At 33.6% G+C, this 23,262-nt stretch overlaps 1 protein-coding gene across 1 annotated transcript; it reads left to right on the forward strand.

Annotated features, from left to right (window-relative positions):
- The first annotated feature begins 252 nt into the window (after positions 1–252).
- LOC117103893 (PH-interacting protein-like) lies at positions 253–21,735 on the forward strand. The gene is made up of 34 exons (XM_033244519.1): positions 253–438; positions 529–587; positions 666–695; positions 885–944; positions 3,615–3,765; positions 4,184–4,282; positions 4,773–4,933; positions 5,064–5,285; positions 6,957–7,057; positions 7,183–7,253; positions 7,615–7,715; positions 8,004–8,143; positions 8,686–8,845; positions 9,359–9,493; positions 10,115–10,243; positions 10,858–11,083; positions 11,296–11,475; positions 11,600–11,777; positions 12,393–12,483; positions 12,573–12,719; positions 13,105–13,178; positions 13,392–13,566; positions 13,830–14,066; positions 14,557–14,681; positions 14,988–15,001; positions 15,556–15,829; positions 16,258–16,383; positions 16,914–17,046; positions 17,804–17,959; positions 18,373–18,525; positions 19,178–19,293; positions 19,699–19,940; positions 20,206–20,412; positions 21,027–21,735. The coding sequence occupies exons 1-34, from the start codon at positions 390–392 to the stop codon at positions 21,539–21,541; spliced, it is 5,037 nt and encodes a 1,678-aa protein (XP_033100410.1). The 5' UTR covers positions 253–389; the 3' UTR covers positions 21,542–21,735.
- The last annotated feature ends 1,527 nt before the right edge of the window (positions 21,736–23,262 follow it).

Raw genomic sequence — 23,262 nt, forward strand, 5'->3', positions numbered from 1 at the left:
ATATCTCCAGCCTGTAAATTAAATGGTAGTCCCCGTGAAATCAAAATAAATATTATTCCGACTTAAAAACAGCAATGTTTTACAGGGAAAATGAATAATACTATTAACACATGTTAATTAAATATTAAATCATATATTCTTTCATATAATTAGTTATTTTGGGTTCGATAATGGAAAATAAAGGAATCACTGAATTGAACTCTTTTTCATCCGTGTATGAATATTTACCTACAACTACATAATTAGTCTTCATGACCTCTACTACTACGGTACTGTTCTTGGTTTATTTTCGCCGCCAGTTTGTGGCGTCTATGTATTGTAAAATTGTATAAACAGGGTATTATTTGGAATAAAAATCTCCATGTCGACAAACATTTGTTTCTTAGACAATGTCTAAACAAGATGATGCCCGTAAAAATGTAAAGGATATTGAGAGAGGTTGGTTTTTACAATTATTTTGTACTCCGATTTTCGCCAGTTCTCGAGAAGGAAGAAAATGACTCCATTTTCGTCTGTCTTTCTCCACAGAGTTGCACTTCCTAATTGTTAAATTTCTAGAAAATGGACCTTGTAAAAAATCAGCAGAGGTAAGAATATATATTAATTATAGTTTTAGTTAGGATTTTATGTTGTTCAGTTTGTAAATATCTGCTCTTTCTTCGCAGAATGTACGGCGCGAACTGGAAGAGTATGGGGTGAGTGAACATCACATTCTACGATATTGTACGACATGTGAATGCTTATTTCAACTAAAATGAATTTTAGTTTTAGCTTATTTTTACACGATATGAAAATATTTTACCATATTAAAAGATACCAATCGCTAGATTTTGAAATGTTCTACAACTTTGAATATTTAAAATTTTGAATTGTCATATTTTCAGTTGCTTCCAAGACGATTTGATTGGAAAGGCAATGAGCATTTGAATAGCTTTGCAAACTTAGTAAGTGAATCTCAAAACTTTGAATTTAGCTCGTATAATTCGAGCAATTATCAATTTTTTGACTTAGATACAGAAATTGTTAAAATGGTGAAAATCGTTGTCAAAAGTCTATATAATTTTATTCATGTAAATTTCATGTGTCAAATATGTTGTTTTATACCCGAAAAATGTATTATTTTACCTAAATATGTCTCATTTATATCTTTTCCTAAATACATCCACAAACCCAGCGAGGTTGATTTGCATTTAATAGGATAGTTGACATTATTTCCTATGACGTTTACGCACAGTGCAGTCTGACCAATAGGATTACATCATATGAATTCCACTTTGACCTCATATCCAGGATACTGGATAAGCTCGGTTCTGATTGGTTGAAATCATTTATGTTGATAGTAGCCGTATTTCAGTAATCTTGACACAGAGGGCTCCATTCCAGGCTGTTTTTATAATAATGTAATTAATGTACTGTAATATAATAGATAACCATTTTCATCTTCAATTCAAGCATTATAATGATAGAAAATAGATGAATCTACATATCAACTTAGCATTAATAGAAAAATAATGTGTTAATCAAGTGAAGAATATTTTGCCTGAGACAAATTATGAGCTAGATTAGTTTATTAAATATATATTAACTATTCATTCCTGTGTTTTGGTTAATCCACAGAGTTAAAAAAAAAAATCTATACTATATAATAAAACAAGTATTTACAATACTATGATTCCTGTAGGAATCATGTGGTCCTGAAATTACAATCTTAATCCTATAATAATTATTCCTTTAATAATAATTGTAAGAAATATGATTTCTATGGAAATTAAAATTTTATGTATGAAATTTTTTAGATAAGTAACATTTTATGTATGAATTTTTTTTTTAGATTTTATTTTACCTATATAAGAAGAAATTACAATCTTAATCCTATAATAATTATTCCTTTAATAATAATGGTAAGAACCATGATTTCTATGGAAATTAAAATTTTATGTGTGTTTTTTTTTATAGATTTTATTTTGCCTATATAAGAATTAGGATTAGATTTTCATATTAACAGTATATATTGATTCTAGGATCATAGTATTCCTAAGGTTCATATAGGAATTACTAGGCCCTATTCTTTTTACAATTAGAATAAAAAGTAAACAATTACAATAAAAAGAGGTTTCGTAAATATTTGTCATATGAAAGAAAAGTCTCATAGAATTCATTCTTATATATTTATAAATTTTAACCTTCTTTGTCAATACAATTTTACCCACACTGTTTAATACCAAGTTTTAACCCTCTAAAATGATTTTCTTTTCAAAATAAATATACAATCTGAAAAATGCACCTTTTGTCATTTAGAGACTGAAACAATTTCTCACCTTTTCTGGGACTGTAAAATCACTATTAATTTCTGGAAAGAAATTAACAAGCATTTTTTATTAGATGGAAGTGAATTGTCCTATAAAGCTGTTTGTTTTGGTTCTCAAACTAATGTTTACATAAACTTGGTTGTTTTACATACAAAGTTTTATTTATATATATGTCGATGTAAGAATAAGAAGCCGACATTGTTCGAATTCAAACAGAAACTCTCCTTTCAAAAAGCAGTTGAAAAGCCTATAGCCCTAGGAAAAATGTGTCTTTCTAAATGGTGTGATGAATAGAACTTAATTAATCTGTGATTTTGTAATAAAATGACACCCTTGTAGTAAATGTGTATGTCAAATAGACGGTTGAGGTGTTACGCTCATTTATGTAAATTTGGCACCAAAACTCGCCAAATGTGACACTTTAAATAATAGTAAATTAAAGTAATAGTAAAAGTAAATGTAATCCAAGCATGCTTGTAATTAATGATTTGAAGATATGCAAGGTAAATTATTATTATTATTATTATTATTATATTATTATTATTATTTATTTATTTATTTTTTTTTTTTTTATTTATTTTTTTTTTATATAGTTCTACTTAAAAGAGGCCTTCTATTATTATATTCCATTTTCTCTATATAGTATGTTACTTATGTTTTGTATAAAGTATAACTTATGTGAGTTTCATTTATAAATTAATGTGATTATGGAAATAAAAGGCTTGGCAAAGAAAAAAAAAGTTTTAACCCTCTTAATTTTAGAGTACAGACATTTTTTATTAAATTTTTAATGTTCACCTTTTTAATGTTATTAATTTTATTATTTGCAATTTAAAGTAAAAGTAAGGCCAGATAAAATAAATTGTTAATTTTACATTGTGTAAATTAATATATTTTTTTTTCTTTAAAGAAATATATAATGAATCTTTGTAATGTATTCTGACATTTATGTTTCCAACTCTTCTTTGACTTATGACAACAATTTTTCAGATCATCATTATTTTTTTTTCAATTGAAAATATAATTGTGTATTGGTTTTTTTTTTTTTTTTTTTTTATAGAAAAAGCAAATAGTTAATTTTTTCATGAGGTGCCAAAATTTGATGAAGGTGGAGATGTAAAACTATCAAATAGTTTCATGAGGTCTAACATGTAGTTTGTAACTACAAACTATCAAATGACAAGTAATGATAGTATTATAAAGTAGTCAAAAAAATGTAATTAAACATTTTAAAAAGAAAAAGAGTATTGTACTTCTTTAATTTAAAAAAAAAATTTTAATCTGACAAACATATTTTAATTTTAGGCTAGTACTTTAAGCCATATAAAGGGAGATCACCTATTGAAGGTATGTGAACGTGTTGGGCCATTGCTTGACCGTGATGTAAAACCCAGTGTCGTAGGAGTTAAGTCGTTGCTTGGGGCAGGAAGGCATTCGCTCTTACGGACAGCTGAAGGTAAGGGCTTTCTCTCTAAGTCATTGAAAAGAGGCTGAGTTGCTAGAGGAAACATAGGGCCTGATACGAATGTAAACAACATTGTGTTATGTGCCATTGACAAAACAAAAAGAATATGATGGCATTGGCTTGGATAAAAAAACTTACAAAACGGAACAAGGCAGAAGAATTTTACAGCTTTCAAAAGTTCACTTGCAATTTACAGGTCTTTATTGCTAGAGACTCATATAATCACAATCACCGAAACCCAGTTCTACAACACCACATGCTAAAAAAAAAAAAAAACTATTAAAAAAAGTTAAAATTCAAGATTTAATAATGCTACTGTGTTGTTAACTTTTTCATTTTTGTGAAAATTTTTTTTCCCCTCTGATTTCACTGTTATACTATTAATTTTGTTTTTTTAATTATATTTAAGATGTGAAACCAAGGGCGTGGCCACTTTATATGCATAGTGCCACAACCAATCAATGTCCCCTTTTTCCACCAAGAAAACTTGGCAGGGTACCAAATATTTGTAAGTACCGTACTACATTAAATCATTTAGTTAATTAGATTTGTAGAGAGGTTTTTAGAAGAAATGTTACTTATCATTTTTTTAACTGGTTTAACAAATGTTTATAATGTCATCTGGAAAGCCATCAAAAAACTGATTAAAATTTTAATTACTAATGTAAAATAATCAAAAAACTTTTTAAATCAAATTTTCCTGATACACAGATTAGAAGTCCAATCCCTTTTCACACTTTTACTACAACAAATTTTGAAGGCTTGTTTCTAAAGGAGTAAGGCTACATTGCTTTCACTCGGGTATTGTAGGCATGTAGGGGACATGAATCGTTCCAAATTCAGCATACAGTTTAGATCTAATTATGCTGATTGATATTAATTTACATAAAAAAGAGCAAACGTTAAACAGGCTTATGTAAGCCAATCAAACCATTTAGCAGCGGTTGTGAGTACTGGTGTGTCAAATTTACATTTTTTCTATTTCTTCCATCATTCAGGTCACGTTCTCAGTGGTCGTAAAAATGTTGGCCAAGCGCGAACTTGTCATCTTCTGCCGTTGGAGAAATATAAGTCAATCTCGCAGCATTTGCGAACGTTAGGTCATCTTTCGTCAGTCTACTGTATCTTGTTTGATAGGAGCGGCAACCGAATATTCACCGTACGTGTCGTAATGTTTCTCATAATTTAATCATTTAGATTTAAATATCATTATGAAAATGAAATTATGAAAGTATAAAATGTATAGGTAACGCTCGTAAAATTTTCAACAATTCTCTACCATTCTACAGGGTGCCGATGACCACCTGGTTAAGATCTGGGGTAGTCATTCGGGCCGACTTTTGGGCACGCTCAGAGGACATGCGTCAGAAATCGTTGACATGCATATTAATTACGAGAACACATTAATTGCTGCAGCTAGTGTGGATAAATTAATTCGAGTCTGGTGTTTACGGACAATGGCACCGGTCGCTGTGCTTCAAGGACATACGGGCATGATAACGTCGCTCGAGGTAAGTGCTGTCATATCGTATTACTATTATACACACTATTTAATTGGGTCAATCCATCCAGCAGATTTTGACCGTTGTGGAACCTCCATACTCAACAATTGTAAGTAGGCCTACATTTTATGGGCTTGATTTTGGTGATGTAAAAGTGTCGGTATACGCTAGAATTTGCCCTCAGTATCTCAGATTAAAAGGTGAGCATCAGAATCCAAGCTAAAATCACTCAAAATACTGACTTGGCTTACCTTTGGCATTGAATATTGGAACATTAGCGACATGCATTTTTATGTCAAGAGTGCATGTTGTATTAATTTGCATTTATGGTTATTAAATTATGTAAACGTTTACTGCCAAACATTCAAGAAATTTATGGTGAGTGATACGTGCAGTTATCCTAGAAGAGGTGAAGCAAAGTCCCCAAAGCTCTGTCCATTCTATCAAAAAACTGTTGTATGCCCATATATAGTCATGATGTGCCTATATATGGTCGTGATGTGCCTATATATGGCATGTCACATGAATTTGTTGGTGTGGACAGGGCTTACCAGGTACAGTACTACCAAAAGTCTTCTTCTATTTTAATCATTTTTTTATTGCATATTTTTATTTTAGATTTTTCGTTTTAACATAATTTTTCTGGCAAGCGAAAATATTTTTTTTTTGTATTCTCTTAATGTACCAATAAAAATAGTTGAATCTTGAACCTTACAGAAATTCTCACATTATCACATATTAATTGTCATTTATAGTTTTATAGTTATAATTTTTTTTTATATATCTCTAATTTATGTATTTATTTATTAAAAATTTCTCACAATACATTTAAATATATATTGACCAAGGGTGTGATTAGATATGATGTGGGTTAAAAAATAGTTTCTTTTTGCCTTTGCTAACAATAATATTATCATTATCATCATCATCGTCATTGTCATAATATCATTCATATGGTTCTTGAGGGAAAGAATTCCTAAATATATGTGAAATGTGGTAGACATTTGCTTCTAGGTACTCTGTTTTATACCATATTTAATTTAAGTTTTATTCGTTTTGTCATTTTTTTTCTTATGGACATGGATTTTAAGCTTTGAAATATATAATGAATTAATAAATGACTGATATTATTGTTGTTCAAATGTTGTTTTGGTGTTGTTAATGTTATTGTTCTTCCTTTTGTTTTTATTTTTCTTGTTATTACTAATTATTTTTAATTTTAATATAATTTTTTTTTATTGTACATTACTATTGTGTTTTGCACTACTGTTATAAATACATTTTAATAGAATACATTCCAACTTCCTATACTCTTTGACTTAAATTATTGAATTATACTGAAAAGACTGGAACATTACTTATGTTAGCTTCATAACGTGCAGTTTGAATTCGGTATGTAAAGACTGCTGGCGAAATTTATATAATAAATAAGTTAGTCAAAAAAATGTTGCCAATGTTTCATTCTAATATTTTGTTCTAATATTCTGCTATCGGGATGTTTATATTTTTTAATAAACAAAAGGATGATTTCTGTCTTACTCTGGATTAACCCATAAACATGACCATCCTGCCCCTTCCGTCTTTGAATTTACTATACCAATGTCTTCAGATTTTTCATATATTTTTCATCAAGTGTTTGGCCTTGGATATTTGTAACTGTGATGTATTTTTTTTTAACAGTTTTCACCTTTGAATTGTGGTCCAGTGCGATACCTGGCCAGCACGGGAACGGACGGCTGTGTCTGCTTCTGGCAATGGAACCCAGCCACGAACACATTCAAGTAAGCCACAACAATTTTTCTAATCTATCAACATTCATGTAAGGCTTTTTTTGCCTAACTTAAGTATTCATGTTATTAGTACCTATGAAACTATAAATACATATATATTTATATCTGTTTTGCAGTAACAGACCAGTTCGATTCCTGGAGAGATCAAGGTCAGGAGCGCAAATGCTGTGTTTGTCTTTCAGTCCAGGTATGGATAATCATAATAATAATCATCATAATAATGATGCTGTATGATTATATAATAAAAATGGCTAATATTGGTGGTGCTATAAACATAGCAACTGCTTCCTGTATTTTGTGACTAGTATAGAATTTGTTTATATACTATTATGATTACTTTCATATTTTTACCCTTCATTCTCTAACAGTCAACGTGTATTAATCATGTTAGAAATGCATAACATTGTACAGTACTTTCTAGACTGCAGGTGCTATACTTTTTATACATTTAACAAGTCTGTACCAAGACGTCTAGTACTAATATTGTAGTTCTTTTTGTTTTGTTGTTTTTGTGAAGAATGATATCCTTTAATTATGTTTGCTTTCAGGCGGTACTTTTCTTGTGACTGGAAGCTCAGATCAGTTAGTTCGTGTTTACATGTTTGCTGGATCAGGACCTGAGAAAATCGCAGAGATTGAAGAACACGCGGTGAGTTTTACGATCAAATCTTAATATGTTGTTAAAATTTCATTGGTTTTCACAAATCTTAATATTCAATATATGTATAATATTCAGATACTATATTTTGTGATTAAAAAGATATAATTCACTTCATTTCAATATTATGTGTATGCATTTGTAATGTGTTGTGTTAGTAAAAGGGATTGCTGCTATATTTACTATTGGCAATCCATGGCTCATTTGCATAAATATATATAAATTAAATATAAATCAAATAAAATCTATTGATTGATCTATTTTATTTTTCTAACGTAGGATCGTGTGGATAGCATTGGCTTTTGCCACGCAGGTGATCGCTTTGTTACAGGAAGTAAAGATGGCACAGCGAGAGTGTGGCGTTATGAACGTCAAGAATGGAAAAGTATGTCTCTCAACATGTCCACCAGATTGCAAAGGTATCTTACTCTACTATAAACAAAGAGTATAAAAATGGAAGAGAGAACAACTCACTTGTTGTGAACGTAAACAAACTATACGCACTTATTCGCAGCTATTGGAGGATGCTCTGCTGTTTCTATGCTCTTTTTAATTAACTAATACTACATTGCGCATGGTTTGTTTAGTTGAGGGCATTAGATTTACTTATTTTTTAAATCATACTGTTGAAATGAGTGTACTTCCTCTAAATTAGAGTACAGCAGTCACATTTCAATGATGATGGTGGCGACTTTCATTGTAACTTGGGAAGTGATGAATTTACAAACAGGATATATGCTCTCTTCCCAAATTTCTCTACTCTTTGACTTAAATTATTGAATTGTACTAAAAAGACCGAATAAATGACTTCAAGTAAGTCTATGATGGATTTCTAACCTGCAGTCTGAAGTCGGTATAAACTGCTGGCGAAAATTTATATAATAAATAAGTTAGTCAAAAAAGTGCTGCCAATGTTTCATTGTACATAGGGTAATCACTGAATTTAACTTTCCATTGAAAGCTCAAGGCAGTCAACGACAGAGGAAAGCAACAAAATTATGAAGAATCGAGTCACTATGATTGGCTGGTCTCTCCTAGACGAGTTTGTTGTAACAGCGGTCAACGACCTCTCAGTCAGAGTCTGGAACTCAAACACCGGCAAGCTACAGTATGAATTAAAGGTAATGACATGAGGAGAGCAGCGATTTGACTTGAACCAGAGACCAAACATCAGTGCAGTGGTGGTTTCAAGGGGAGGCTCAGCCCCCCCCCCCCCCCCCCCCCTTGAAATGTTAAAAAAAAATTGGAGAATAAAAAGATTATATTCAAATTTAAGTCTGAGAGTGCCATTACCAGCCATCTAGAGTTGCCATATTCATAAATTTTCTTACCTCAGTCCCAACAATGTTGGACCCTCCATCTGTGAAAGTCCCTTCCTTGGCCACCTCTATTTCAAATTCTTGAATTGGCCACTGCAGTGGCTACCACCTTCTCGGCCTTTTGAGCTAAGCTGCTTTCATAAAGCTAAGTTGCACTCAAGAGAACAGAGTTCTTTTGAAAATTATCATGTATTCAATTTTTAACCAAATAATACACTAAATCACAATCTGGTTTTTGGTGAAATCTGCTGCATGCGTGTAGATTGTTATTTTGTTATTACCGTACTTTAAATTCACTTTATATATCTATTGCAGGGTCACACAGATGAAATCTTTGTCTTAGAACCATGTCCGTCCGATCCGCGAGTGTTTCTAAGTGGTGGTCATGATGGCATGATCAATCTCTGGGACCTTCAGACAGGTCAAAAAATAAGCAGCTTTTGTAATTCAGTAAGTGTTTAGTTTATATAACAACTCAATCAACAACTTAATAAATTTAAGGGTTTTGTAATTATAATAATATAGAGATTTATACTGTGCCTTTTACCAAGTGATACAAGGTTCTTGCAATGTTGTTATTACATTGTCATCGGCATCATTTCTGTTCATACACACTTATATATCTTGTAGTAAGCTGTTAATTTGTTTTGTGCTGGTTGAACATCCTGCGCTTATCATCCTTAATTAGCTGTTAAATTTAGCTGATAACCTAAAGTTTTTAGTTTCTAGAAGCAACCATTGACTGTAAAATCATATACTATAGACCATTTTATCGGGTTTATTTTGAATCAGCGTTGCCAACGTCTCGCAACTCACTGGGGGACTTCCAGCAGCCTAACCTATCCTGACCAGCTAGCTAGTGTGAAATAGAGCACGAAGTGCGTATTCCTCTGGAAGTTCCCCGGTGGTAGGTGCCAGGTTATCAGAAATTTTCATTTCAAATTTTGTAAAAATGGTCTGTATACGCTACTGATAATGAACGTGTAATGCAGTTTAGATACCAAAACCTTATTACATGATAAATATATATTTTTTTAAATATATGTATTTATTAATTTTTATTCCATGTAGATAGAGGGCCAAGGACACGGTGCAGTATTTGATTGTAAGTGGTCTCCAAATGGTTGGTATTTCGCTTTTACAGACTCTCACGGTCACCTGAGTATTCATGGAATGGGTTCCGGTGAGAACTATAAAAAGGTGAGAAGATGGGTTGCTTGTTCTCAACGTCGTCTACAGCATAGCATGGCTATGGGAAAGACATATAAAGAAATATACCAATGACAACTTCAAACATTGAAAGACAATCTTTTGTGAACACATGTTTCAATACAGGCATACACAATCACACTGGTGACAAACAAATGTTTGATAATGTATGTATGGCTTATTGTCTGCTGCTGGGTTTTTTGGTCCTGGATTCCAATTGTCTTACTTGTATTTGAGAGCCACATGAGTATACTTCTGCTGATCCTGTTTGGCAGAATTGAGAAATTTGTAAATTTTGTATGTCATTGACTATAAAATATTGAAGGCAAAGTAAATGAAATGAAATATGAGCAATTATTATTAAAGCATTTGTAAAAGATAAGTTTCTCCATAAAGGGCAATCCAATACAATGAAACAAAATACAATTTTCCTATGATTATACTTAAGTCCATTTATTTCATTTAAACAAACTATACTATAATAAAAACAATGACTTCTCATTCCTTGATTTCTATTGGCTAAATATACATTCTATACAACATATTTTTTATTTATAGATGCCTTTTTACATTATTTTTTGCTCACATATGTTTATCATTACTAGGTACCATATGAACAGTTCTTTCACACGGATTACCGACCGCTGATGCGTGATGCAAACAACTATGTCCTAGATGAACAGACGCAACAAGCTCCACATCTCATGCCTCCGCCATTCCTAGTTGACATGGATGGCAATCCTCATCCACCCAGCTTTCAAAGATTAGTACCTGGACGTGAGAACTGCAAGGATACCTCATTAATACCGCAGATAGGAGTAGCACCAAATGGTGAGTTTAGATGGTAAAGGGGGGGTTGATTAAAATTTTTTTTAACTGTTGACGTTAAGTTTCAGGTTTGCAATAGATAATAACCTATTGTTTTAACGATTATTGCAGAAAAATACTATGATAGAAATTTTTTTATTTCTCTTAATTGCAAAAAATGAATAAGAAAAAATATAACAAAGTGTGTTATCTTTTCTTATTATTTTTTTTTAAAGGTGAGCCCGGCGTTATTGGTGATGTCCCACGCAATGAAGACCAGCAAGCTGCCAGCATATTAGACACATTAATTATGAGGATGCAACAGAATCAGAATAATCCTGTGGTGGATGAGGACGATAGAAATCAACCAGGGCCATCAAATTTCCACCCAAGCACGCCTGGAAGAGACAGAAACAGTCAGTATTATTACCCTTACCCTTAATGTTTAGGGGGAGGGAGAGTATCTTTTTGAAGCTTGTAAAATGAATTGATCATATAGAATCATTTACCTTACTTCATTTTCCTGATTTTTTTTTGTAGATCATGGCCCTTTAAGTCCGGCCGCTGTATCTCCACGAGGAGTTCGGCGTAGTGGACACATAGAGGGCGTGCGTCAGTCGACTGGTAACGTTCTTGTAAGCCAGCAAGCCTCTCAAGCGGACTTGTTGGCTTGGAGCAGAAGAGTAGTTGTACGAGAGCTTCCGCTTTATGTAGCCAAGTAAGGAATCAGTGATAATCTAAGTTCAGGTTCCTTATAACTCAACTTTGGTTGTTCAGACAAATTGGGAAATATTTCATAGTAAAGCTGACGGAAAAAAATTGTTTTGATCAAACAATATGTAATTAGTGTATGCCTTGCTTTAGACATGTGATCAAATAAAATTATATGTCTTTATGTCTGTTCAAACATTGTTGAGGAATGACAAACCATACTTTGAACAGGGGTGGTGCCAGGATTTGCCTGATGGGGTTCGCTGTGTCTTCAACTAGAGCAAAATGGGTGTGGTCGGATGTGGATTAAAATCTAGCGAAATGATGGTCCATGGGGCAAGCCTCCAAAAACTATGACAGTTTAGCAAATGCTTATTTAATCGATTTTAGAGTCTACTAATATATAATATGTTAAAAAAAAATTTTTTTCTGCCTGACGAATTGTGTATTTTCTGTGGACCTCACTGGCTCACAGCCCCCTGCTGGTGTCAGCCCTAATAAAAAATGAAATCTCATGTTATTTCTGTTGAATGATATAAATGATGACTAAAATTGCCTTATTTTAAAAATGATAGAATGAGAGAACTGAACTGATATTTATTTTTTTTTTTGTAACCTTTAGGAGGCTGGAAGAAAAACGAGAGGCATATCGTGAGAACGAATTAAGTAAATTCAAATCAGAGAAGAAGAAAAAGCCGAATGTCTTGCCAAGGGTAAGCATAGAGTTGCAAAATTAACAGGAGGCTTGGTCAAATACTGCCCTCTACATGGCTTAAATTGTTTGTATTTATTTGCTCAACAGACTGATTCTATGGATTCAATAGAAAGACTTCTTAGAAAGAGAAAGAAAGGCTGCAATATTCATAACTACCAAACAAGGTCAGCTCAAGATGACCCTTATTCATTACCTGGTCCAGGAACTAACAATAGCGGTGGATCAGAAGATGAGGTGAGAGACAATTAGCAATAATGATAAACAAAAGATTTGTCATAAATAGAAATGAATATTGTGTCCCCCTAAAAATGACAATTGTGTGGCCATTATTGATTCTAATTTTCGTTTTTTATTATATGTTAAAATTAATATAGCAAACATTGCTATACTATAATCATGAAAATGTAGAGATTTATTTACTTATTATAGCTCAATGCTATAATTATCTGTAATATTTTATTTTGTTTATTAGGCAGTGTAAAATAACCTGCTCTTTTTTTATTGTAATTTGTTATATTACTGAATGGTATTATTTTAGAGGAAACTGTTTACCGTTTTGTGTATCCAGTACTTGAAATTTACAAAAAATTGTTTTATTAAGTATTTTTGTTTGTTTCAGACTGGTAATAATAGTTTAGTGTTGGAGAGTTCAGAAGAGGAAATGCAGTGGGAGAGCAGTAATTCCAGTAACAGGTAATTTCCATGGCCCTTATAATAAATAATATTCCAGTTTTATATAGCATATTATACTCAAGGAAAAGGAAATGAGGATGCACATGTTGTGTTTATATACAGATGGTTCTATTATTTATGAGGGATGTTTTAGTTAAGGATCAATTTAAATAGTCAGCTGATACAGGTATTCTACCTATATTTTTTAATGGTTTTTCCAATTTTCGCCTGCAGCGATTCTAGTAGTGAGTATTCGGACTGGATCGCTGATGCTGGGATTAACTTGCAACCACCCAAACGGCGAACAAATAGAGTAAAACTGGAGACAGATTCAGAAACGGAATATGAAGCAAATGAAGTCAAGAGAAAAGAGGTACCCCAACGAAGGAAAAAAGAAAAAAGAAAAAAGGTAGTTTTTTTTGTATTTATTTTTGTATTGAAAAACATTAACAGTGTGTAAAATACAAACATGTAGAGGTAAACTACAGTATAACAATATACAAGTATATGTAGTCTAAAACTTAAAATTCTATGAAAACAAATTGCTGTACAACATTAAAATAATGTAAGTTTGGTCTGAAAAGTATTAGTAGATATTAGAATAATAATATAGTTAATTACCAACATTTTTATAACAGTACTTTATGCTATATATTTTCTTTTTACATCTAGAAACCACTGCCACGAAGAGATTTAGAAGGCCCATTAGAACACATGTTGCCTGATGAGTACAAACCTTCGCCCTGGATCACAGACTCAATTCCAAGACGATGTCCATACATTCCACAGATGGGAGATGAGGTCATGTACTTCCGCCAGGGTCATGAAGGTTATGTAGATGCAGTGAAAAGGTTAAAGGTCTATCCTATTGACCCCAAAAAGCAACCATGGCATAGGAGAGATATTAGGGTAAGTAGTAAACAGTGGCAGTCCTACATTTTAACAGTCAATTAACCTGGTTAATGCAGGTGTTAGTCCCACAGTCCCATCTTCTGACAGTCATAATCATTAAACCTGGTAATCACAATCAGTAGTCTTACAGTACCATATTCTGACAGTCTTTAAACCTGGTAATCACATCTTAAATGAAAGTCTTAAGTTCTTATTTTCAAATGGTCAGTAAACCTAGTTACCACAAGTTAAATGACAGGCCCACTTTGTGATGGGTCAGTAAACTATGTTACTGTATATTGCATCTCAAATTTCTTTAAACCTAGTCAGAGGACCTGGTTATTAGGACATTATTGATAGTCCCATTTTTAAACAAACCCCAAATTTCTCACAAGATTTTAAAGTGCTGTTTATTTATTTTGTGTTCTATGATCTACTGTACTTGATTTGTTATGATAACATTTGTAATACAGTATTATATTTTCAATTTCATTTATCTTGTCTTTAGGAGCAAGAGCTTGTAAAAGTCGTAGGTATCAAGTACACAGTTGGTCCTCCAACTTTAGTTGGTCTTAAATTAGCATTTATTGATCCAGAAACAAGAAAACCTACAGGAGAACATTTTCTTATAAAGTAAGTACAGTATTAAATTTGTCTTATCTTTGATATGGTTTCTAAGATAGTATAATGCATACCCCAAGTATCGAAGTGCACATCATCGTGGTTTCTATGTGCTTTGAAAAAAGCTAGTTTTTATCTCCAAACAACAAAATCAACCTACATATCCACGCCAACGTGGTTTCTATGTGCTTTGAAAAAAGCTAGTTTTTTTCTCCAAACAACAAAACCACCCTACATATCCATGTTATTACTAAGAGGTTTCATTAGAAACTTCACTGCTTTTAAGTAAATTTAGAAAAATTAACCTGTAACTTACAGCCTTATTGTGCTGAGTTAGCATATGGGCGTGACCAGTAAAATATCCCAGTTGCCATAGAGATGCTCTCAGTAGTAGTCGCATTCTTCCACAATGAAAGTAACTGATTTAAACCAGAACACTGGGTTATATATACTCTTCCGAAAGCTGCACTGGATTCTTTAAAGTATACACAGACCTCAGTTTTTGAGTCCTTAACCAAGAAGACATGGTTCTTACAACTGAACCATAAGCAAAGTACAGTAATTGGGTCTGGAACTACTGTACTCTGATTTTAAGACAGTATTATATATTGCAAGCATCTCTGTCTTACCAATCCACCACTTGTGTGTAATTTATTAATGAATTGATAAAAATTGTATTTTATTGCACTTTTTCCAGAGTAAGGCTTTTCAAGTGAAACTGATCGGGCACTATTGTATTAGTTTCACTCGAACATGTGTATGGTAAAGGTAAAAGGATATAAACAAACAAGCAAAGCCTATTATGTATTCTGTGTTCAGTTATTACCTTTCACATAGACATGCACAGTATTCATTTGAATTGCAATTCTAATTCCTTACTCCACAGACATCCCTGAAGAAGTTGGTGGCAGTGTCCCATTGAACGATGAAGAACTCCGCCAGATGTTGTACTCTCCAGAAAATGGAGAGTGGGGCAAGAGAGACCAGGACACCGAATGTGATAGAATCATAGCTGGGATAGATCAAGTGTTACTCCTTAGCGAGGCAGAACCTTTTAGTACGCCCGTGGATTTGGATCAATACCCGGCTTACGCTTACGTTGTTCCATATCCAACGGACTTAAATAGCATCATGTCAAGATTGGAGAAAAGGTTCTACAGGTAATTAAAAAAAATTTAGTTACTTTGAATTGTATGTGCACAGTCAGTGGCATATCTAAGATATTGGGGGTAGAGGTGGCTGATGGGGTGCAAAGGTGAAGTGGAAAACTTGTTGATTAAGTGAGGGGTACTAACTCGCAAAATAGGGTGATATGTGGTGATATGCACCTCCCATTTCTCTTGGAATTATAGAATTGGCAAGTTAAATGAGATTTGCCTCTGACAACATTATAGTTAAAACCCATGTATATCTAAGAAACCTATTCAGGAATATTTTGTGTATCCTGCAGACAACATCTAGAAACCCCTCTGAGATAAATTGTTGTATCCAGTAAACCACAGAATATCTGAAGACACAGTCTTCTTGTATTAGTTTTCCTAGTTATACAAAACCAGGATTTGACCTTTCTTAATCTTTATTTCTTCAGGAGAATATCAGCATTGATTTGGGAGTTACGACTTGTAGAACAAAATGCAATAACATTCAATGAGAAAAGCAGCATGATTGTGAAGCAGGCTGAAATAATCACCAAAGTATTACTGGAGTTCATAAAGTAAGAAACCTTGTTTTTTCAAAGCAAGCCCATGCTTATTGTTTACAAAATATAGAAGTTATGTCTGATCATTGACTCTTCCATGTGGTATAATAATCTAGTAATTATAACTCTATTTTTATGAGCCAGATTGGGATAACATCAAGATTTAACTTCGTTTTCGGATATTACTCGTAATTGCTGGTGTCAAAACATTGGGCCATTTTTGTTTTTACTTTTGTGTTTGTTGCCCACGATTGACTCAAAATTTGTAACTTCTAGGGTTGGCTTTTTTCAACCATAGATTTTAACCTTGTGTTTAGAATTTCACAAACAAAAGATATTGGGTGAGTGTCGACAATAAACCCTAGAACTAGGACTAGAGTAAAACAAAATTGCTTACCTACAAACCTTTGTTATCAAATTAATATCACTGCTTTGGCAACAAAAATTGTTTTTTCCTTTAACAATATCTCTCCCACTTCTCCCTTCTGCATTCACCGCTGAGCTGTATATTTTAATAATTAGTATTATATTTTTCTCATTCCTAGTGATGATGGTTGTGATGATATCATGACGTTGTACAACCGGTTGTCAGCTGATCAAGACGAAGATGTTATGGTTGATGTTGATGATCTATCGGACGAAGAAGTTGAACCCTCTTCAAGCAATAAAAGGAAACGAGTAAGATGCAACATTCTTACATTAATTATTTTAAGCTCTGTCCAAATTATCGATTTTCTTTGACAAAAACCTCTTGTATGCCCATATATAGTCATGATGTGCCTATATATGGTCATGATGTGATGTTATGACCTTATTTAGGCATGTCATATGTTTTTGTTAAATAAAATTTGATAGTCTGGGCAGGGCTTTATTTTGAAATGATATTCACACGTGATAATATGACAAAAATCATCCCTCTGTATTGTTAAAATGTAAATATCATGAGCTTTCTGTATTGTGATTGGATGTATGACGGAAGATGACTCTTAAATCCTACTGTATATGAGGCAGTTATGTTGAACATGTTTCGAGAATGTCACTGAATATAACAACTGCAGTTGGAATATGTGGAGCTCAAATCCTGTGAATTACTCAAAAACAACTTCACTCCAAAGCTAGGCACTTAATGCGCTCGACGATAGTCACCGACTTGATTGTAAGAACGCCACGAGGCGTGCGCGACGGATCACTTTTAATGACAATCCTTTCAGACTGTCACCGACAATCAGCAAACGGCGTTGTGTCGTCAAACACTCACATAGAGCGAAGTCGGATTTGCCAGCCATTGGTTATACGATGGCAATGAGTGCCTGGTATTATATTATAGAGTATAATTCCATTGCAAGTGAGTGTATTTGCTGTTTAAATTTTAAAAACTGCTACACTATACTGTATATATTTAATTTATTTTATTATCTTTCTGTTTCCCTCTAAGGGTGATGACACAAGTTCACATAAACGGGTTAAAATGGAAAATCCATGTTATAACAGCAAGGCATGGATGCAGCAATGTAAGGAGCTCTTGCAGTTTATCTGGGAAAGCCAGGATGCTGAGCCATTCCGTTACCCAGTGGACCAGTCAATATATGTGGTAGGATAAACACTCTTTGATGACATGAATAGCAGTAGTTAATGGGATCCAACAATTCTGATAGAGAGTTCAAAGCCAAGGGGTCGTCTAAAGCGTCAGTCAGGGTCTGGGAATAAAACCCCTGGTAGAGTTCACAGGGAGTGCTTTTTTGTTTTAGTATGGCTCAAAATTGTGCTTTTGGACCAAAATATTAGAGATTGGCAATCACATTAACTTTGCTTATCCAACAACCTCGTTGTGGCGTCGGACAATGTGGGTGGGGGGGGTGGAAATGGGGGAAATGTTTAAACAAAAGGGCAAAAAAAGGTTTAATATCTTTATACAAATCTGCTGTTTTTTCAGCTATAGGTGAATAAAAAATATCTGGTTTTGTTTTTTAACATTCATCACATATTTCAATAATTTTTCTGTAGGATTATCGAGATATCATTGACGTACCAATGGATTTGAGCACAGTCCGTGATCAGCTGACAGCAGGCACTTACCTCAACCCGGCAGAACTGTGCAAAGATGTACGCTTAATATTTACCAATGCAAAGAACTACACACCAAGCAAGAAGTCTAGAGTATGTAAAATTTGTAAATATTTTTCTCCTTTTTTTAAATTGTTTGGTAAAATCGGTGAATCTTTATAGATTAATTTAATATAAGGTTTAGGGAGTGGAGTTGTGTTCAGGCATGGGGTTAACCAGGGGCGGATCTAGAGATGTCCGAAAGAGGTAGGTGGGGGCGGGGGCTGATCGAGAGACAACACTCTTTAGATGCCTGGAAAGAACCTCTGAGGCACTGTGGGCAATCAATAATTTCTTTTTCTTTTTTTTCTTTTATTTTTTACTTTCAGGATCCCCCCCCCCACCTCCTAAATCTGCCCCTGTTAACAAGCAGCATGAGAAAGAGATGGGTAGATAAGCATCTACCTCCTGGAAAAAAGCCTAAAATATTCAATTGAAAAATGTATTTGATTGTTTAAGAAGATCAAATAAGTCAACTTCAAATGAGTATAAAATCAGCTCCACTCCCATGACAAACACTACCACATGATGAAAGATTGATTTTGATTGGTGGAGAAATAACAGTTGAAGCCAAATGAGAAAGCTTTTTGCTTTTATCTTTGAAATAGAAATGCTCTACTGTTTATGGCCCTTCAAAAGAATAGCCAAATCATAAGCATTTTTTGATGGTATATTTTAGTAATATATTTGTTTTTATTTTGTATAGATTTCTGGTATGATATTGAGATTGTCTGCATTGTGGGAGGAAAGAATCCGTTCAATTCAAGGAGATTATAAATCGGCCTTGAGGTATGAAAGACAGGTTGGAAGAGGTTTCCGAAGGTAAAGGTCTCAGTTTTTGAAATATTCCTAATGTTTGTATGTGTGTGTCAGATCAAAAGGAGCTAAATGTTGGCTGCCAAATTTCTGTATTGAATACTAAAATTACACATCATTCTGATTTGACTGACAAAATTCCCCTTCCTCCTGTGTTGAATACTACAATTCCCCCTCCCCCTCTGAATTTTGACTGCTAAAAGTCCCCTTTATTTTGTATTAACTGAAAAAATGTTACAGTATTTTCTGTTTTGACTGAGCCTCTGTTTTTCTGCAAAAGCCATGGATCCCCCCCATAGAAAATGACAATGATGTAGGTGAAGATAAATTTATTGTTTCATTTTTACAAGTTAAAAAAAAAAGTCGATCAGTCAACAAGGAGGTAAATTTTGCGGATTTAAATTGTTTCAGGAAAGTTGACCGAAAACAAGAAAGTTACAATGATGGGTCCACTAGCACGTCATCTATTTACAGTACTATGTCCAGACGTCCTTCTCTTAGGTTTAAAAATAAAAACAAAGTAAACCAATCCAGTTCTCAAACACACTCCAGTAAAGAACAGACGAATCATGCACCTGTAAAGGAGGAAGAGGAGGAGGAGGAGGAAGAAGAAAAACCGCAACCACGTATCAGGGTCACTCGCAGTAGTAAAAGTATGGATCATATTTTCCATTGTACTATATTTGTATAATATCGTCAATTTTGTAAATAACTTTTGTACCTGGTTACGCTGTCAATTGCGAATTTTTCCAAACATAACACCCTTGAAAGAAGTATAATCTTCTTCCATTGTGTAGCTGTTGTTTAATTATTGGTTTTTGATTTTCTTTTTGAATTATGTACAAGAAACTTTTGAATTTTTTCAGCCTTTTTCTTTATAGTGGATTATTATTTCTTTTATTATTGATTAAATTTCAGCGGTTGTTCATAATGATGATGATGATGAAGAAGATGATGATGACGATGACGACGATGATGATGATGATGAAGATGAGGCAGACGATGATGAAGATGATGACGAAGAAACAGAAGTTGAAGAAAGTGAGGAGGAAACACCACAACCAAGACGGATGAGTACAAGATCAAGTGATAAAATATCACCTCAAATGACGAGAAGCAAATCAAGTAAGTTCATGCAGCCTTTATCTTTAACAATGTAAACATTCTGAGTTGCATGTCCTGTGATTGGTTGATATGCAACAGAATTGTTGCAGCCCAAGCATGGTGACTTGAAAGTCAGCATTAATCAGTGTGGCCTTGTTGTTCTGTTCTCCCCACCCCCAACCCCAATTATATGGTCTAGGCCTAATTCTAGGATTCACTAATAACCATCACACACCTCTTGCATCTTGGTTGGTAAAATGATAACCACATGACTAAAATTCATGTTTCAGTTTATCAAATTTATTAATTGAAGCTTTAAAGTTGCTGTTTGAAACATTATTTCGGCCATTTTTAAGGGAAAACAATATTTGTGGGAGAAAAAAGTGGTCACTAGAATAAAATAGGAGACTATCATTATACTAACTCGATAAACTAGCATACCCAAGCACTGTCTTTTGAGTATAACAGTGACTTCATTTATAACATTCAATAATTCCTCACTATCTAGATATTTGTTACTGTAATTGCACTGTGAATTTCCTTAAAAAAAAGTTACAAAAATGTGTGCTCCCCTCTATCAAAATGTTGGGAATAATTCTTGATAAAAAACATTATAAATATATATTTTTTTAAAGATCCAAGTGCTTCAACAAATGGATATAAAAGCCAGAATACAGGGAGGAGAGGAAATAAGAAAAAGATTGAAGAAAGTGAAGAAGAGGAAGAATCCGATAGAAACAGTTCTTCAGCATCAGATCATGAAGGCAATGGTCATGAAAGTGACACAGAAAGTTACAGTTCAGATGAAATAACTCAAACTGTTCAAAAGAAGTCAAAAACTGTGAAAAGGACACGGAAACCTGCAACAAGAAACGTTGGAAGGCGATCCACTAGATTAAGAAAACGAATCACTTCAGCTGACTTTGAGTACGAGTTTCCTAGAAGTGCTAAAAACGTTCCAAAAATGAGAACCAGAAATGCTGCAAAAAGGAATATAGTTCGGGACGATAGTTCCGATGAGGAAAATTCCTCGGAGGAGAACAGTAGCGAATCCGAGTCAGAGCAAGAGATTATACCTCAGAGTGTTTCGAGTAGAGGGCGAGTTCGACGATTAACCCCACGTGCAAGGGCAAGTTTAAATGGGGACTAGTTTTTGAAAAGATAAAAAAAATTGTCTACCTCGTCATGTTTTTGAGTGTGAAAGCTGATTGAAAGTTATTTGTTGAAAAGTTTCTTATGATTCTTTTCATAATTCATGGACAGTTTTTGGAACTGTTTCGTAAAGTTTTCTTTTATAAAAACATTCTTGTATAACTAGTTCTAATGTTACTTCATTTAATGATGTGTAAACAGGGGCGGATCCAGAAATGTCCAAAAGGGGGGCCGGAAGCGGGTGCCGAAAGTTGGGCCGATTGAGACAACACTGTCGTAGGGGGTCTGGGGCATGCCCCCGCGAAATGTTTGTGTTCTAGACGCACGAACATAACATTTGAGGCATTCTGGGCTATCAGTTTTTTTCTTTTTCTCTCTTTTTTTTCTTTTTTTCCCCTTTTTTACCTCCCAAAAGGGAGGGCCGGGTCCGGGCCGGCCCCCCCCCCTAAATCCGCCCCTGGTAAATGTTTCGTTTCCAAATTGATTTTGGTTCATTTATATAAGCTTTAAGAATTCAATTTTAGAAGAATTTTATGAGTTTGCCTGAAATTAATTGAAATGTTTTCAGTTATTCACAATTTTGAAAAAAATAATTTAATTATTAATTTAATTAAAGGAATATCCCTAACTATAATTTTTTTAATATATTTCGTATAGGCCTAGCCAAAATCCATATAAAGTACTGAAACTCCGGAAAAATAACGAGGCGGCAATCTCCTTTCTGTGTTAGAATATTGTCAACAAATATAGAAATAACGACTATCAAAAAAGAAAGCAAAGAATTAATAGGAACTGACCAATGAGAAACCGTTTAAATATTGAATAAACCAATCGAGTGAATCCTTATAATTATGCCGAATCTATGGCATAGCCTACTGCAATAATATCAACCATCTCAATTGTGAATTTAAAAAATTAGTATTGGATTATACATAATTTTAAATTGTTTCTCTTTGCTCAAATTTTAATCTTTTGTTACCCCCTTATTTTCACCGTATTTTATTATTGGTAATATTCTAAGAACGAAAGGTGAACAGGTTATTTTTCACAATAAGTATCGTCAAAAAAGTATCTGTGCTGCCCTCTGTCGTTCTCAAATATTGTCTACAAAGCTGATGAATTTGGGGTAACAGTCGGCTGAAGAACAAGGGCGAAATGTTTACATAACCCTTCTATTGCTGTTAAGGTATTTTAAAAACTATATTAGGATATAATTCAATACTGGTGCTCTTGTAGTCGGTGCGACTAATGTCTGCACTAATGTAACTGAGCTATTGAGGTGAGGGAAACTATGTATGCAGCGGCCCTAGGTTTTGGACTGCACCATGCACCACCAAAGCAAACTCATTTACACGTACTTGCCACGCGCCAAAAGTTTGTCAACGTATTCGTTCTTGGATTCAAGGAATCAATTCACAGGCTTTAATGGTCTACGTTGTGTTTCTGTTGGTCTACTTTTTAAGGTGTTTTTCTTTCAGCGTTTACACTTTTCGTTATTTTACACATTTTTGCATACCTGCTGTTACACGGTGCAGTAAAAAAAATCCTCATGTTTGTGTAACAACTGTGGGTTTTTTTTTTTGTTGCTTGTATATTGGAATTATTTCCCCAGCCATAGGTGTGCCAAGACTACTTTTTACAGTTCTACGTTTCGAGATTATTTTGTCTATGAACCTGCACTGGTATGTCAAATTATTTTAGTTACGGTACAGTAATTGA

The sequence above is a fragment of the Anneissia japonica genome, unplaced genomic scaffold (genome assembly GCF_011630105.1).
Source record: "Anneissia japonica isolate Jap-2015-1 unplaced genomic scaffold, ASM1163010v1 scaffold1810_len1271414_cov176, whole genome shotgun sequence".
NCBI lineage: Eukaryota > Metazoa > Echinodermata > Crinoidea > Comatulida > Comatulidae > Anneissia > Anneissia japonica.